General features: G+C 43.4%; 1 protein-coding gene across 9 annotated transcripts in view; it reads right to left on the reverse strand.

The window, feature by feature from the left end:
- CPS1 (carbamoyl-phosphate synthase 1) overlaps positions 1 to 16,180 on the reverse strand; it is a 99,111-nt gene that overhangs the window by 69,948 nt on the left and 12,983 nt on the right. For all 9 annotated transcript variants that reach the window (XM_039381337.1, XM_039381339.1, XM_039381338.1 and 6 more), the window contains 6 exons: positions 14,842 to 14,986; positions 11,887 to 11,996; positions 7,129 to 7,273; positions 6,141 to 6,230; positions 5,698 to 5,754; positions 3,185 to 3,277 (listed from right to left, as the gene is read on the reverse strand). In XM_039381337.1, coding sequence (XP_039237271.1) covers positions 3,185 to 3,277; positions 5,698 to 5,754; positions 6,141 to 6,230; positions 7,129 to 7,273; positions 11,887 to 11,996; positions 14,842 to 14,964 — 618 coding nt within the window. In that variant the 5' untranslated portion in view covers positions 14,965 to 14,986. The remainder of the gene's footprint in view (positions 1 to 3,184; positions 3,278 to 5,697; positions 5,755 to 6,140; positions 6,231 to 7,128; positions 7,274 to 11,886; positions 11,997 to 14,841; positions 14,987 to 16,180) is intronic.

Genomic DNA, 16,180 nt, shown 5'->3' on the forward strand with positions numbered 1-16,180 from the left:
AAACTGTGAGGCCATAGGGGTGAAGTCTTGGGTATGAGATGCTTCTTTAGGTGTGTGACCTTTATCTAAAGGAGACTAGTAGCACTCTCTGGATTTGTGATGTTTGTCTCCCGCGAGCTGTGTCAAAAGGGGCGCTGCATGCACACCCCCATCACTGCCCCGAGAAGGCCTCTTAGCAGGGGTGCCTTCAAAGCACACACCTCTCCCAAGCCTGGAATGACTGCAAAAACCAGCACCTCCAGCCTCTGCAAAAAACATCATGCCTCTGCAAAAAGGGCTCCCCACACACACACAGGGAGGCACCAGGAGGGTTTCTCGGGGTATGTTTTGTGGGCTTCTCCCCCCCCCCCCCATTGCCTGACAGACCAAGCGACCCCAACAACTAAGTTTGCCGGAGGTCTTTGACTGGTGACTATAAAACTTTTATTCTTTCCTCTCTTTCTTTCTCTCTTTTCCCTTACACATTTTCTTGGGTGGCTATATTACAAGCAAAACAGCTAAATACATGTTTTCCTTTGCAATATCTTTATGCCTTTATTTGCTATGTTACCGTAGATAATAAAAGCCAAAATGGCTACATACCTGTTTCCTTTGCAACCAACTTGTTCTAAAATAAACCATATATAGAGAGAAAGAGATAGATAGATATAATATGTAAAAACTGATAATTTCGTATCAATTTACTTTAATTCACTCCGAGGGATTTAATAATAAAACAAAAATTACTGCTGCCTGACAGGGCGGGTTTTAACAGGTGCCTGACATCAAATGATGGGATCTTCACAGTCATTCATATACAAGTGGATTTTGCTTCCACAGTCCATGGTAGAACTCTACCACTGCACAGGAATTATATGGGTCTTCTACCTGCTGTCCTTCAGGCTTTTGGAACGTGGGTTTCAAAAATCTCAAAAAGATTAAGGTACTCAGTTCTCACAGATACTTAGTGTCATGTGTCAGAGACCTTTAAGAAAAACCTACCCTCCTTTTCAAAAGGGGCTTTTGAAGACCCCTAAATTCGTCACAACATTCCTACTTAAAAATCCACAAAACATAATTATGAAGCAAAAATTGCCTTCAAAGGTTGTCCTTGGCTGTTCTCATGGGAGCTGTGGGGCAAAACTACTTTGAGGTACTTTGTCTCACTCTTAAAACTCTTCCCTGCCCAATTAATTAGCTATGATTTGTTACATTTCCTTCAGCAGCAAGACTAATTTTAGGTATAGCTGTCTCTGCAACTCTTCCCCCACTTGTTGCACTCTGTGCTGCAGAGACTTAACTTGACCCCTACATCTGGCTAAGAGTATGTGTAGACAGAAACCAGACTGGGAGCTGGATCAGAGAAATTTTAAAATATATTCCCTCTAAAGCTAGAGGATTTCCCTCATTTGTTTGCTGCACAGCCTATAAAAAACTGTCCCAGTCTGAAAAGATGATGTGGGAAGGCTGCGACACAGTGGTCAGGGAGAGCAGAAACTCCTCAGCACCAGTGCTGAGAACAGAGTTCGTGGGGCTGCATGTCACGTGTGGAGAGAAGTAACCTTTTAGATTGGAATGGTTAAATACACCTTATCTGCTCTGACCCTGACAATCACATGCACCAAAAACAACCCTCCAATAAAAGTTCCTGCAGAATACTGGCAGTTTTCTACATTCCCTACCCTGGATAGGCAATGTTAGCAAGCACAGTCTCTATCACAAGCATTTAAAGAAGGTGGGGGTGAAAAAATAATTTAAAAAAATCAATCACTCCTAGTGTACAATTGATAAGGAGATTCCTGATCTTACTGTATCCTGATTTCCATGAACATCACCATTTGGCAACAGATAATTATGTCCAGAAATTATTAACATTAAACAGCTTAGTTCATTTACAGCCTTATTTGTGGTGTTGTTTTTTAAACATATAAAGTGAAGATATAAACAAAATGAGACCACCAAAGCACCATTAATCTTATTATATCTCCCTTTAGAAGAGATTTTCAGCCTCTTCACGGAAATTCCTTCTCAATAATTGCAGAGTTTAGCATCAGCAACCTTACCTATTTCTGAGATACTGCTCCAAATGGCCCCACCTGCACTCTGCAATCCTAGATCACAACCTCACTAAGAAATTGCCATCATTCTGTGCAGCAACAAAGCCCTGACTCAAAATACAGTGGAGGCATTGGCATGAATCAGTGAGATCCCCAAAGGTGAGATTTGCAAGGTGGCCTATGTATTCCACTGGCATTCCAGGTAACCAGTTACTACTATAAATCCAAGCCTGGATGGAGACTGCTTCAAATTCCCCCTTGCTTGCTCACCAGTGTCTTCAGGACTGCTTTTTACTCATGCCACTAACACACCAGCTTGTCTGCAGAACAGTACACAAGCAATTTTTTGCAAAGCAATTCCAGAATCTCACTGGTCTTGAAGGAGCTGCAAACACTATAGTAAGCATGGAATTTGCAAAAGGGACTCATACACTCAGTTCTCACTTCAGTCAGTGGGATTAAGCATCCAGGGCACTCTTTATCCCCAGTTAAATCTCCAGAGGGGTCACAGGTTAAGACATTAGCTCTTGAATTGATACAACAATAGTTACCATTTTTAGTATGGGCCTGTTTTGCTACATCCTCGTAGTTTTTAATGTTGTTCTCAGCTTGTGGTCAAACATGGTTTGCATACTCAGCTAACAGAGTACTCACTGCTGATCTGTACAGATCTATGGGCAAAGCAGCTAATAGCACTACTTTTAGATCCAGGGAATTCCTAACTTGGTCTCCTTTTGAAATCTAGAAATATGTTCTGGAATCACTTCAACAAAATTATGCCCTGTTTCCTGAAATTTATTGAAGGAAAGCAACCATTCTTTTTATTAATTCTTCTTATGTCCACCATATACCAGGTCTAACTGTATCCCCAATACTTCTCAGTCCTGTCTCTACACACAATCGTTTGATCAGAGTACAATTCAGGGCACATCCAGCTCATTTTTTATTTTCAATACTGCACCTAAGGAGCCACAGGGATTCTACGAGGATGATGCTGAGATGACAGTCTGTGAAAGGTCTGGAAAGGTGCATGGTTTAGAAAACATCCCCAAATCGTTTGTTCAGAAAAAATGGTTGATGCCCAGAGCAAATGAGGACCAGTTACTACCTGGAGTGTACAGCCCTGATACTACAGAAGAATTTCTCACCTTTGTAGAAACTTCTGCAATTAAGTTTTGTTTATTTGGGTCTGCAAACTCCATAGGTTGACCTTCAAATTCAATCTTCCCAAGTACTGTGCCCTGTGGAAATACACCAGAAAAAAACAAAGAATGAGCAAAAGAGAACCTGTGAACACTGGGACAAGATGCTGACAGGCACAGCAACTGGAACAGGTGTTTAAAGTTGGTTTCTTGGCAGCTTATAATCATTTTTAGCATCTTCAGAAGTTTATGAGCCTTCCTTGGTAGGAAAAATCTGTTTATAACTCTTCATTCAGGGGAGAGGCATTATCAGCAGTAAAATTTAATAGGCAGTCTGGCAATCTGTGTAGTGACATGAAATTGAGTTGCCTTCAGATCTCCAAATAAATGTTGTGTAGATCAGGGAGTAATCTACTAAGCTGTTTGAAGCTTTTTGGGTTTGGAAAGCCCAAAACCCACTTTGAGTTTTTCAGCCACCTCGTGTGGATAACCACAAGGCAGCAGAGTCGGTGTAAGGCAAAGCTATGTAGGAAGCAGGTCAGCACAGCTGTTTCTGAGTAAGCTGTTAAAAATAAAAATCACCTCCAGCAAGCTCTATTCTATACTGCTGTTACCACCTGGCAGAAGCTAGGACACTCTTCCTCTGCTAGCAGCATATACTTCTCCACCTTCTGCTCATTAGAGTTCTCAGTGGAAAAGAAATCCTTGCTTTTGCTTTGCCCCACACCTGGAGTTAAGTGGGATTAATCCAGGGTTAACCTCTTCTAAGTATGGGGCAGGGTGTGCAGTACAGAAATTTTCAAGGGTGGAAGGGGAAAATAAAACAGAGGAAGTCATTGTTTTGTGGTAACTTCTACCAAAAATCACTTTCATGATCAAATATGTTAAACTCAGCTCACCCTGTGGATATCACACTAATGTGCACGCTGGGATTGCTCATTGGGTTTAGTGATTCTCCTGTGAGATACTTCCCTGGTTTGCCATACCTGAAGTACCCTTGCCATTTTCCTAGGGTAAGAAAGAGCCAACATCTTGCATTGCCGTGCACACTGCTAAGGGTAAGTTTTAAGGAGAGAGTTTTGCTCTTAGCAGTGGCTGACATCTTATGTCTCCTTGAATAGCACCTTACACCAAAAGCTGCTCCAAGCTTCGCACAGACCAGAGCTGAAAATGTCATTGTCTTCAACGAGTCATGTTTTTGGGAACCACAGTGCTCAGTAGTGCTTGAGAGCCACATTGCCGAGTGCCACCATGCTACTATAATAAATGCTTTATTATAATAAAGCTCTAAAGCCCTTGCTCTGTGACAGGAACCTCGGTCTTACTTTTCTCCCAGATTATTCAGCCAAATGGTGCCTTGCATTTACCTTAGCCCAGTTTAACAAGTCATTGCTCATTTCTGCATTTACCATAATGAAGCCCTGTTCTCACCCCCAATTTAGACATAGAATTAAATACTAAGCGTTTTTTTCAGCCTGAGAGACCGGATCAAAAGGTGACTATGCACTGTTTTAAAAGCCATACATCAACACCACTCAGTCACAGTATGGCATTACTACCATACACTGCTAAGTTACAGAATAAACATTGGAAGTGTATTTACTTTGGATAAAAGGAATATTGATCTATTATGCCTTAAGAAAGAATTGCCATCTTCTATTGCATTAAATTGCACATATATGCTGTCTGTAAGGGCAGGACAATGCCAAATCTTGCCATAAGAATTAATTTCTACAAATATTCCTCTCTTCAAGCTGGGTCACCCCTGTTTTGCTCTGTGGAATGAAAGGGGATGCGGGGTTGGACTGCAGGCTGCAAATTGATCACCTAAAGAAAAGAGCAGCTTCAAAAAATCCATTAGAAAAGAAGAGCCTCCAAGGCACATTTAATTCAGACTGGCTTTGATCAGTGTTTCAGCCAGTGTGAAGTGTACTTTCACATTAACCTCCATTCTGTAACATAATCCTGCTCATGTCCTTCAACTGTCAGCTCTTGGAAATGAAAGAAAAGTAATGACTATTAAAAATAATAGCAAGATTCAACCTAAGAAAACCAGCCCAAGTTAGGAATCCAGCTTACATTATTGTAGGCATTCTTTGACTGAGAGGAGCAGGAGAATTTCCACTGACCAAAGGTGGCACCATCTGTGAACTAAAATCCATAATACCTCACAGAGTTGTTGCTCTCTCTGACTGTTGCTGAATTAACATGTAGTTGATATTACTACCTGTTGTGTCTGACACTACCAGAGGCCTTTCATTTACACCAGCTTGTGCTGCCTCACCTATGTAGGAGAGGAAATCCAGAGTAGAGCCAAGGAGAGAGGGCTCCCTGGGATCAGAACATTGCCCAGTATTAGAGAAGACACAGAGCCTTTGGAAGAGCACATGGATCTGAGGAGCATCTGAAGTCAAGGCAGCCCAGTGGCACCATTGCTGCCCCAGGTCTGCTACACTGTTAGAAAAAGGACCCAACATTAGCCAGGTTAATGCAGCTGGATCAAGGGAAGCAGATCATACCTTGTCACGAATTAATTTGGACAGCATTCTAGTATCAATCCCATACAGTGCAGGCACCTGAAGAAAACACAAGGCTAAGTTAGAGAACAAGCAGCTAAGACAGAGGAAGAGAGCAGCTAGATCACTTGCATGAGAAGAACACGTCACAGGATCACGGAATGATTCGGATTGGAAGAGACCTTAAAGATCTTCACGTTCCAACCCCTCTGCCATGGGCAGGGACACCTTCCACTAGACCAGGCTGCTCAGAGCCCCATTCCAGCCTGGCCTTGTTTAAGGACCTCTGGCTCTTGACAGCAGTATTACCAAGGCTGCCTCACTTCTAGTGCTTCACTTCTCCTCCCTTCTCCCATTCATAAATAGCTTAGTTATTAAAATCTTGTTTCTGCCCTGAAAAGCACAAAAATTAAAAGCTCATGTGTAGTTACCTCTAGATTGCTTACCTGTTCCTCTTGCAACCATTCCCCCAGGCTCCTAGCAGCTTGCCAGTGGCTGTACTCTTTGCTGTAGTCCAGCACCAGCAAACCTGAAACCTGTAGATAGAAGAAACATCAGTTTGAACTGAAAGATCACTTTGTAGTTACCCTGTACTTTCAATTTTCACTATTTATTTACCATAAACCCTATCACAGACACACTTCACACTGTCACAATTGTATCTGGGCCTTTTTACTTAGGAAATTCATAGAAGAATGTGGTTTTCAGGTAACCAAAGCTGCAAATTGCACAGAACTGAGAAAACACTTCTTGTTAGGAAAAAAAGGAAATTTAAGATAAGACAAAATGTTTCGATTCATTTTTTGTGTAAGAAAGTTCTTCACTTTTAAGTGACGCTTCATTTCAACAGACAGCTCCATTTTCCAGTGGAGTTAGATAGTGTATAAAATAGTCATTTCACCTCAGAACAGATAAAGCATTTCACTGGTTCTGCAACTACATGGGTTTGTTTCAGTTTTCAATACTGCCATTGGTGCCAGGACACAGTCCTACTCCTAACCAACATCCCCTGCTACCACAGTGTAAATTCTGGTTTCTTCTCCACACAGCTGTCACCTCCCCTGCTTGTGGCAGCACAGGCACACAGAGAAGAGTCTTAGCACACTGAAACTTCTGGTGTTTGATTTCTCTTGGCTACCAGTCCTGTGCAAACACTGATAAATATATGAGGCAGAGAGGAAGGTGAAAAAAAAGTCATCCACGACAGCAGTTCACAAAAACCGTACCATGTCTATCACTATAGGAAATGCCAAGCTTTCAGAAGGCACATATCCTGGCACAAAAACCAATATGGAGTATCTTTTGCCACCATTCCTCCAAAGAACAATATCCAGAAGAAAAAGAAAGGTTGAGGATCATTGATTCCTTCTAACTTCTAACACACAGTCAGGCTACTGGCACCACTCTGATAAGTTCTGCATCTCCCACTGTTACCTTGATCCCATCAGACTCCAGAAACCTCTTGAGGCCCATTTCATCCAAAGTGGCTGTGTCAGGCACTCCAACATTCCCAACTATGGGGTTAGCCAGGGTAAGAATCTGCCCTTTGTAGCTGGGATCTGTCAAGGCTTCGGTGTATCTAGATGAAGAAACAATAGAAGAAAAGTACATTGGTCTGGAGTCAAAAGGAAGACAAAAGAGCCAGTGAAAACAAGACAGGTCTGAATTCCCATATGACAAAAAGACAGAAATAGTATTCATGTGAAGGCATTCTCAGAATAAAAGCAAACACATCTGTGAACGTGCCCTGACTTTCCCATCTGTGGTTAAATATTTGACACTGAGAACCAGGAAAGGCTTTAGCTTCTCATGTTTCATTTAAGAAAACCACAGGAGCTACCAACAAACTCAGACTCCTTGTGATTTAACATGAGCTAAACAACTACACAGAGGGCAGAGAGATCACAGAACTGCATGGCATATCACTGGACTCTCAGATAACAGTTTGGGTTTGACCGTGCCCTGGGCACACCATGTGGGCAGTGCTTTGTTATTGCTGCACCCGTCCCTCCTTGCAGTGTAAAAGCTTTCCCCTCTCAGTACAATAGAAGGCTTGAACCGAAAAGCCAGCAGACAACAGAGCCATCTGCCCAGGCTTGGTCCCTTCCCCTCTCTGGAGCTTGCAGGTCTTGAGAAGTTCAGGACTGTAACTGCTTTTTTTGCCGAGGAGCACGCAGACAAATCCTTGTGATTCCTCACTACTACTCTGGATTCTTCTCTCCTACCTGCTCTGCTAACAAAAACCCTCCCACAACCCCACTTTGCAGTTTCTCCCAGCAGAGGCCAGGCCTCTCCTATAGGTGATCTCCAGGTTCCCACCCATGGGACATCATAAGTTTCACCTGACAAGACTCCTAAGTGCTTACAGGTTGATTTGTGTATCTCTGAAGAAGGCAAGTTGGAAGACAGTGCTTTGGATTCAGCTTTACACCCTGGTCACAAGGCCCTAGTGCGTGTCCTATCTTCAGCCCAGGTAGACCCCTAGGGAAAAGCAATTTATCCAAGCCCCTACCTGAATGTCCTCCTCAGCAAGAAAAGATCTAAAAGCACATTGGAATATTTTGCTGCAGCACAGGACCAAACCTAGGATTCTGATAAGTATCAGCTCTGGATCTAGTGGATCCAGTCTCATTTTCAACCCCAAATACAGGGACTGGGTAAACATGGTCTATATGCTCCTATTCTTCAGCTTTAAATTAACACACAGACCTTCACTTTCTCTCTTGTACTGTACCATCTTTTGCAGCAATCCATTACACAATTTCTGTCTTTCAACCCAAAAGCAGCTGTAATTTAGCATCAGATGAAGTTATCCACACAAATAGTGAGCCAAATGCAAAAGGACACTTCAGGATTAATTTGCCCTATATAAAATATAATTTATTATTGTCATCATTGTTTAAACAATACATAATTGGCAACTCCAGCCATCTACCAGATATCAGCAAGCCACAAGAGACATTTTTATGGAACACAAGACTTACTGCCAGAAGATTAATTGTCAAACATTGGGAAACTCTTCATAAAAGCCAGAATGGTTGCTGGCAGATATAGACAACACAGCACACCAGCCAGTTCTGAGAAATAACAGGTCAAATGAACAATGGCCATGAAATATTTTCAGGGAAGCCTCTCCTGCTGTTCAAATCTATACTTGCTGCTGCAGGTAAACAACTACAGAAAGTGCATGGTGATCACAGGACTGCAGTAAGTACCAGGCACATGGCATGTACAAGCTCCCTCCTTCTGAGCCAATTGGTCATGCTTCCAGAAGATTCCTTGTTACTGACAAAGCTAGTGTAATTAACCGTTGCATGTCATTTGCAATCAGCAAAGGAGGACAGAGAGCCACTGGGTCTGGGTGGGGTGTACAGGCAGGACTCGACACAGACACAATACCCTTTAAGCTCCATGTGGAGCACAGAGAGGTGGATGGAAACACGAGCTCCAATGATGCTGCAAGGTCTAATCCTTGCTGTGCCTGCCCAAAGGCCTGCCTGGTTTCAGTAAATTCCTGTTGATCCATTCTCTCACTAAAATATCATGGGAAACATAAAGAGACTTAATGGAGGCAAATGCATTTACTGAGCTGTTTCAAATATGGGAATGTTTTACAGTTTGTAATTCTTCTTTCTTAATTGGAAACTCCTTTTTTCCTTTGTGTTCCTATACTAAACAGATGGCTGCAACACTAGGTTGGTGGGGTTTTTTTGAGCAAATGTTTCTGAAAAGTTCCTCCTCATGCTTTTTGAATGGACATTCAACATTTCAACCCCAAAAGAGTGCTCTCTGCCCTCTATTCCAGTGTGTTATGACCACATTTCAGCCTGGTTTAGCTGCTTCAAGCCTGGGAGCTGTATGCACATAAAGTGCTTTGCCTTCCAGTTCTATGACATGAGTCAGGATGTGAGAGCCCAGATGAGCAGACACGGTGCACAGCAGCGTATTAATCACCCCAGGACAGAGCCCACGCTGGCCCCACTCAGCACCTAGAAACACCCACTTCACAGAAAGCAGTGATCTGAGGCTGAACAGCAGTCATGGCCAAATCACCCCTGCACTAACCTCTAGCTCCCTATCCTGACACACTGTTACGTACCCAGGCAGGCTGGAAAATGCCCCAGCCCTGGGCACCTCCTTCTCACGGGCACTTAGCCTCTTCCTGTGCCAGCGAGAAGAGGTGGCTGGGCTCCTCTGGACACACAGGTCTTGATCTCTGTGCTTAGGAGCCTGAGGCAGAGCTACAGGCTTGCTTTCAATGGCCAGCAACCCGTGGACTGGTAGCAAATCTGCCACTTTTATGTTCTGCAACAATGCTGCTAACTCTTTCATCTTCCTTTTCTCGGAATCAGTCAAGGTCATGTTCTGGAGAAGGCTCTGAAGATACAACCTTACATTTTGAATATTCCCTCCATGCCCACCCATATGCTTCCCAGCACAGAAGAGATCTCACTTTTACAGGCATCCTCTCCAAATCACTAGAAAACAAACAAACACAGCTTCTGCTTCCACAGTAACGTGTAGAGAGGAAATAATTCATCAGGTCCTCCTTGACTTTTGTGATGTGACAAGATTTATTGCCCATAATCTATCACTAAGAAGAGAACTCTGGTGCCCTCCATCATTCTGATCTATATTAAACAGTGGCTTGTTGGCAGGTATATTAACATAGACAGTAATTAGTGCTGTCAAAACTCTTAAATAATTGCCTCCTAATGCAAAACTTTGCACACTGATTCCCCTCTGCAGCAATTTAACATTCTCACCAAGGAGATCATTTAAAAACTCATCCTGTGAGTACTGGTTTCTCCAAAGTAGAGAAGAACCTGGAAAACACAAGGCAGCTGAGCAAAGACAGCTATGAATGACTGAAGAAAAAGCTCAAGCACCAACAACTTCAGAGCTGTCTCACCTCCCCATGGACATGTCCATGTCCTTACCAAAAGCCTCATTTCTTGGCAGATTTCCTCTGCTTAAGCAGTTCAGTAAAAGCACCAGCAAGATTTGGCTGCCATTCTAAGTTAGCCACAGGCTTCCACCACTCAAGAGGACAGAGAACCACGCTAGGTGTAGTGGGTTGACCTTGGCTGGACACCAGGTGTCTACCAAGCCACCCTTTCCAGCTGGACAAGGGAGAGAGAATAAGATGGGAAGTGACTTATAGGTTGAGATAAGGCAGTTCACTGAAGCAAAAGCAAAAGTTTGTGCATGCACAAACCAAGAGGAAAATAAAAAGGTTTATTCTCTACTTGCCATTAGTGAGCGGTGTCCAGCCACTTCCCAGGGCCTCAGAAACCATAGCAGTTGCTCAGCAGGTAAACATTGTAAACAATGAATGCCCCTCTTTCCTCCTCCTTTCCTTAGCTTTTATATCTGAGCTGACATCATATGGTCTGGAATATCCCTTTGGTTAGTTTGGGTCTGGCCTGGTTGTGTCCCCTCCCAGGATCTTGCCCTCGATTGAGGGGGGAAGGGGGGACTGGGGAATGTTGAGAGACGGTGCTGGTGGTTTGCCAGCACCACTCAGCAGTAGCCAAAAAGTGTTTTGGCTGTGCTATCAACACCTTTCTAGCTACCAATGCAAAGCACAGCACTGTGAGGGCTGCTATGGGAAAATGAACTCCATCTCAGCTAGACCCAAAACACTAGGTCAGACATGAATCTGATCCTACCCTTTAGCTGGAAAGGGCACAGAGTTTAATGTATCCTTAGCGGTATGAGCCAAGAAACGTCATCATAAGGGATGGGTCATACAGGTGACCAACACAGGAACCTTGGGATTTAAAAATTGTGCACCCAGAGGCCCATTTCCATTACCCAGAAGGCTGCAGATGCTTCAAATCTCTATATTTGGTCTGGGCACTGGAGGGAGAACAGACACCTCCTCTGCTCTGACTCAGCAGTGGCTGCATTTCAGTGGGAAGTGCTTGCATTCCCGTGTATCTCACTATCACAGTTAGTTAGATCAGTCTTTAAATGCCCTTATCACCACAAATGCTATGACCCAAGAGAACTGCCTGAAGCTTCTTCATTAATTATCTGTGTCTCTGTATCCCCAGACTGCAATGGAGCGTTATATAGAAAACCATCTGCTTGGATCAGGACACTGCAAGCTTGGAAAATGCAGCTTTGACCCTTCAACAAGCTTCCAGAGAAGTACTGATGCTTGTATCTCATTTGCTGTTGCCTTACCCAGAGAGCCCAGTGTTGAATACGACTTCCCCTGCTGTGGAGGATGGATAGCCAAAAGAATAGCCCTTCATCTTCGTCCCATCTTCCAGCACCAAGTTCGCTGTCTGCGCCTAGAGAAAGGCACATGAAGAGACTCAAATACAGGAGGAAAAGACTTGATGTTTATACAGGTAACACCTGGGACACCTGCCTTTCATGCCTCACACTGTAAGTATTCCCGCCTCTCTCCCATTCCCAGCTGCCGTCTCTTTTACCAGTCTCACGATGCCAATTTTCTTTCTAACACTTGGGAAACACTGCTCTCCTAATGAGCTGGCAAAGCTCACTGCAAGCAGAGCATGTGCTGCTGTTACTGCGGGATCACCCTTCCCCATCACTGTTCATTTCTTATATCTTGCAATTAGCCAACATCATAACCCTGTGACTGCCTCCTCACTGTTTGCTCAAGGCTTGCTGCTGAGTCTGCTGACCTTTGATAAGTGTTTAACTTCTGCTGCAACTGTACATCTGAGCTGCTAAAAATAAGTGTATGTTTAGTCAGTGTCAGACAGCAAAATTCAAAATACCACTCTATTCCACTCTAGGACACAAAATCAGAAGAATTCATGGATGAGCTGGACACTCATGGTCTCAGTTACCACACGGATAGGCAAAAAATTGTCCTGGAAGAGGTAGCTATGGAACAAGCAGCCTACAGGAAACCGTATCTCTTCTAGAGAGTATTTAGCAGAACTGAATCCCACACCAACTGTGGGATCCCTTACAGGCTTCATCAATATTTTACAGCCAAGGGAAATGGGGGACAGAGTGAATTTTACAAAAGTCCTTAAGAGATTCAGTGTCACAGCTGGGTTTTTTGCACATACCAGACTAAACACACCCTCTTTGGCCACATTTTGAAACTAAGTCTTTCTTAGACTGTCCAGGCATTGGACAAGAAATCACCTGAGAACTCCAGCTTTTATTAAAAAGTAATTACTGCACGAACAGCAGAAATGACAGAATGAATTGGGAGATTCCCTTAGACAGAGGATCACTGGTGACATGCTGGGGAAGAGAAAGAGTTAGCAAAGCCAGAAACAAATCTGCCAGTGAATTTTAGGGCTTAAAGGAATTTGGATGATGAACTTCAGGGCCCTGAGAAACTTCCACTTCTGGAAGGCAAGCATAGCTGCCTCCTGGGCACAGAGCTGCAGCAGAGTTACCACCAGTGCAAAAACCCCTGTGGTCTGTGCCACAGGAGATGTCCCAAGCATGTCCACAGGGAGCATCTCTCACCATGATTTAGCTTCATATTGGCTTTTTTTTACAGAACAATTCCTCTTACTGGGATTTTTAAAGGAAGAATCAAGATCTATTTGCTGCAGAAAGGAGCAGGAGAGCTACTTTCCATTAGCCGTAAATCACATGAACAATCACAGCAAGGAGAAATTTCATTCCCAGTATTGAACATTTTGTAACCATCATGACAAACATTCATTTAGAGCCCCTCTGCAGCTACAAATACCACACAGATCAATTACTAATGTACTGCAAAATACACTAAAAATCAAACTGCACTGCCAAGTAATTGAATTCTGTGCATCTGGGATGCTTTTAGCCTTGCCATTTTTTCCTCATTAATGTCAAACATCCAGTCATTCTCCAAAGGTTTAGCCATCATTTTCTAAACCTTCCCATGCCATTGGATGGTTTAGTCAACACTACCAAAATCCCCTCCCTCCCCAGTTATAAACAGTATTTTTGCAGCCAAATCCCCCAGGTTTAGACCAAATTAAACTGACAGGTTGGTCTGGTCCCTAATCTCACTGCACCTATCAATACAGAAAGCTGCCACACACTCAAAGCATTGCAAAGCACAAAGATGGCCTGGGTGCCTCTGACTGGGCTTTGGACAGGACCTCTGCTCTATTAGAAGCCTGGTGAAAACTTGTAACACCCCAGTCCCAGAGCTGCAAGCTCACCGGCTCACGAGTTTTACTTTAAAATAGAAATAAATATATATATATATATATATATGGTTCTTTAATACCTCGAGATAATACTGAGAACTCCTGAAAAATGAGTGAGACCTCATTTTTTCTGTAGGACAGGTAAGCAAAACTCTAGTCCTCAGAAATTCTACTGATCAGCCCTCTAGACCACCCTGCCAGGTAAGGCAGCACCCACAGCCCAGGTCTCTAAATGCTCTTTCCTACCACCCTCTGAAACACCACTCCTCCGTTTGCTAATTCTATTACACTGTTCATTCAACAGGATACATGTGCAAAAGTGCCTTTTCAATGCAAAGTGCATGCTAACAGAACACTGCCAGATCTACAGAACTCATCCAGAAAGTCCCATTTGACCCCTGTACTCTGCCACATCTGTCCAGGTAACATCAGCAAAGATGGTAAAATGCAACTCCTGTAACAAAGAGCAGAAGGAAGTTGAGGAAGCGAACTGAGGGATCCCAGCCCCTGTAAAATCAAGAACTGATACCCTGATGCATTCACAAAGAGATGTCTACCTCTTCAATTAATCTCAGAGCCATTGTGGTTTCCAATATATTGAGAATGGATTCTGTATGTATTCAATAGGATTAATCATATAATTCAAGGGACACATGATTTTAAATATCCAGCTGATTCATGCTCATATGGACGGAAAGATCCACTCTGTTAGCTATCAGTCCTATAGAAGGGTGGGGTGTTTCTAAAGAAAAGAATATATAATAATTAACTGAAACCCTGAACTTCCACCTTTTGGTGCAATCTATTCTATAATTTCCATTCCAGACTACATAAAAAGTGTGTTTGCTTAGCTAATAAAATCATTTAGCCAAGCAACCCCCTTGCTTGGGGTTCAGACAAATTTCCTCTGGGTTATGCCTCTAGGTAAGCCCTGTTATCTGCAGCAAGCTATCTCTGCATGCCAAACACATCTATTAAACCACAGTAGTTCAGTCACTGTTACCTTGATGCTCAACAGCCTGGGACCTGTCCTTGAGAAACTCCAGTGATCAGCAGACATATTGCAAAACTTCAATTTGCCTTTCAAAGTCTTCACCACTTTGCAAGCTGTCAAAATTCTTGTCATCTTGAAAGCTGTTGATGGGTAACTAAAGTTTAAAGAACACAAGAGAAAACAAAAATCTGCTTGTATGTGTTTCTTCAAGATGTGGTGCTGGCAATATGCTCTTGCAGATCACAGGGAAAGAGAACAGAGGCCCAGCAGGTGTGCTGGAATGACTGTACAGCACTGCCCCAGACCTTCCCATTTATTCTGCCATTAAAAGTCCCAGGTGCAGCCCCACCTCTGCCCACCCCTCTTCAGAGCAGTGTTTGCTTAGGCACCCTTGCAACACTTCTCTTCAGGCTGGTCTCTGAGTGCTGTCATAGGGTTTGCAACACAGGCCAAACACCAGCTAGAAGATAGCAAAGCCTGCTGGAGAAATCACCCCAAGATTACAAGAGTGACAGAGCAAGGGGGAATGGATTCAAATTGAAAGACAGTAGGTTTAGATTAGGTATTGAGAAAAAAATTCTTTCCTGTGAGGGTGGTGAGGCCCTGGCACAGGTTGCCCAGGTCAGCTGTGGCTGCCCCATCCCTGGCAGTGTCCAAGGCCAGGCTGGACGGGGCTCTGACCAACCTGGTGTAGTGGAAGGTGTTCCTGCCCACAGCAGGGGGGTGGAACAAGATGATCTTCAAGGTTGCCTTCCAACTCAAACCATTCTGTGATTCCTAACTGCACAGGAGCCAGGCTGTTCATGGTGTGCTTTTGAGTGCTCTCCAGTGTGGGGTCTGCACACTGGCTAGAGGGACAGCCTGTGGCTGCTACAAGCATACTTGTACTAAAAGGAGTGAAGTGGGAAGACCAAATTCTGTGGAAAGGTATAGTCTTTTTATTCTGTCTTCGGAGAGCATGCAGTCAACAGAAGCACTAAAAGCGTTCCAAAGTGCTGCCCCTACCCAAATAAATGAAATATGAAAGAAAAGTAAATTTTTCGACAGGCAAAATAAATGGCTGCAAAAGAAAATCATCTTTTGGTAACATTTCAGTGGCCAACAGCTGAAATAAGGTGAAATGTTCCATATGTTATCTCCTAACTGATTACAGACCTTTGTGACTATTATGTATTTCCTATAGCTCTACACTACACTCTTCATAAAGAATCATGCTCATTACCCAGGGATGAAAATGCCTAAGACAAAAGCTGTGGGAGAAGCATGCCCATTTATTATTCTTCAAGAACTAAAATGGCAAGGCATCTTTTGAAACCCAGGCAATGAAAGCCTCAGTTGGCTCAGAGCC

The sequence above is a fragment of the Pipra filicauda genome, unplaced genomic scaffold (assembly GCF_003945595.2).
Source record: "Pipra filicauda isolate LSUMZ 115617 unplaced genomic scaffold, ASM394559v2 scaffold21_size4447388_pilon, whole genome shotgun sequence".
Lineage (NCBI taxonomy): Eukaryota > Metazoa > Chordata > Aves > Passeriformes > Pipridae > Pipra > Pipra filicauda.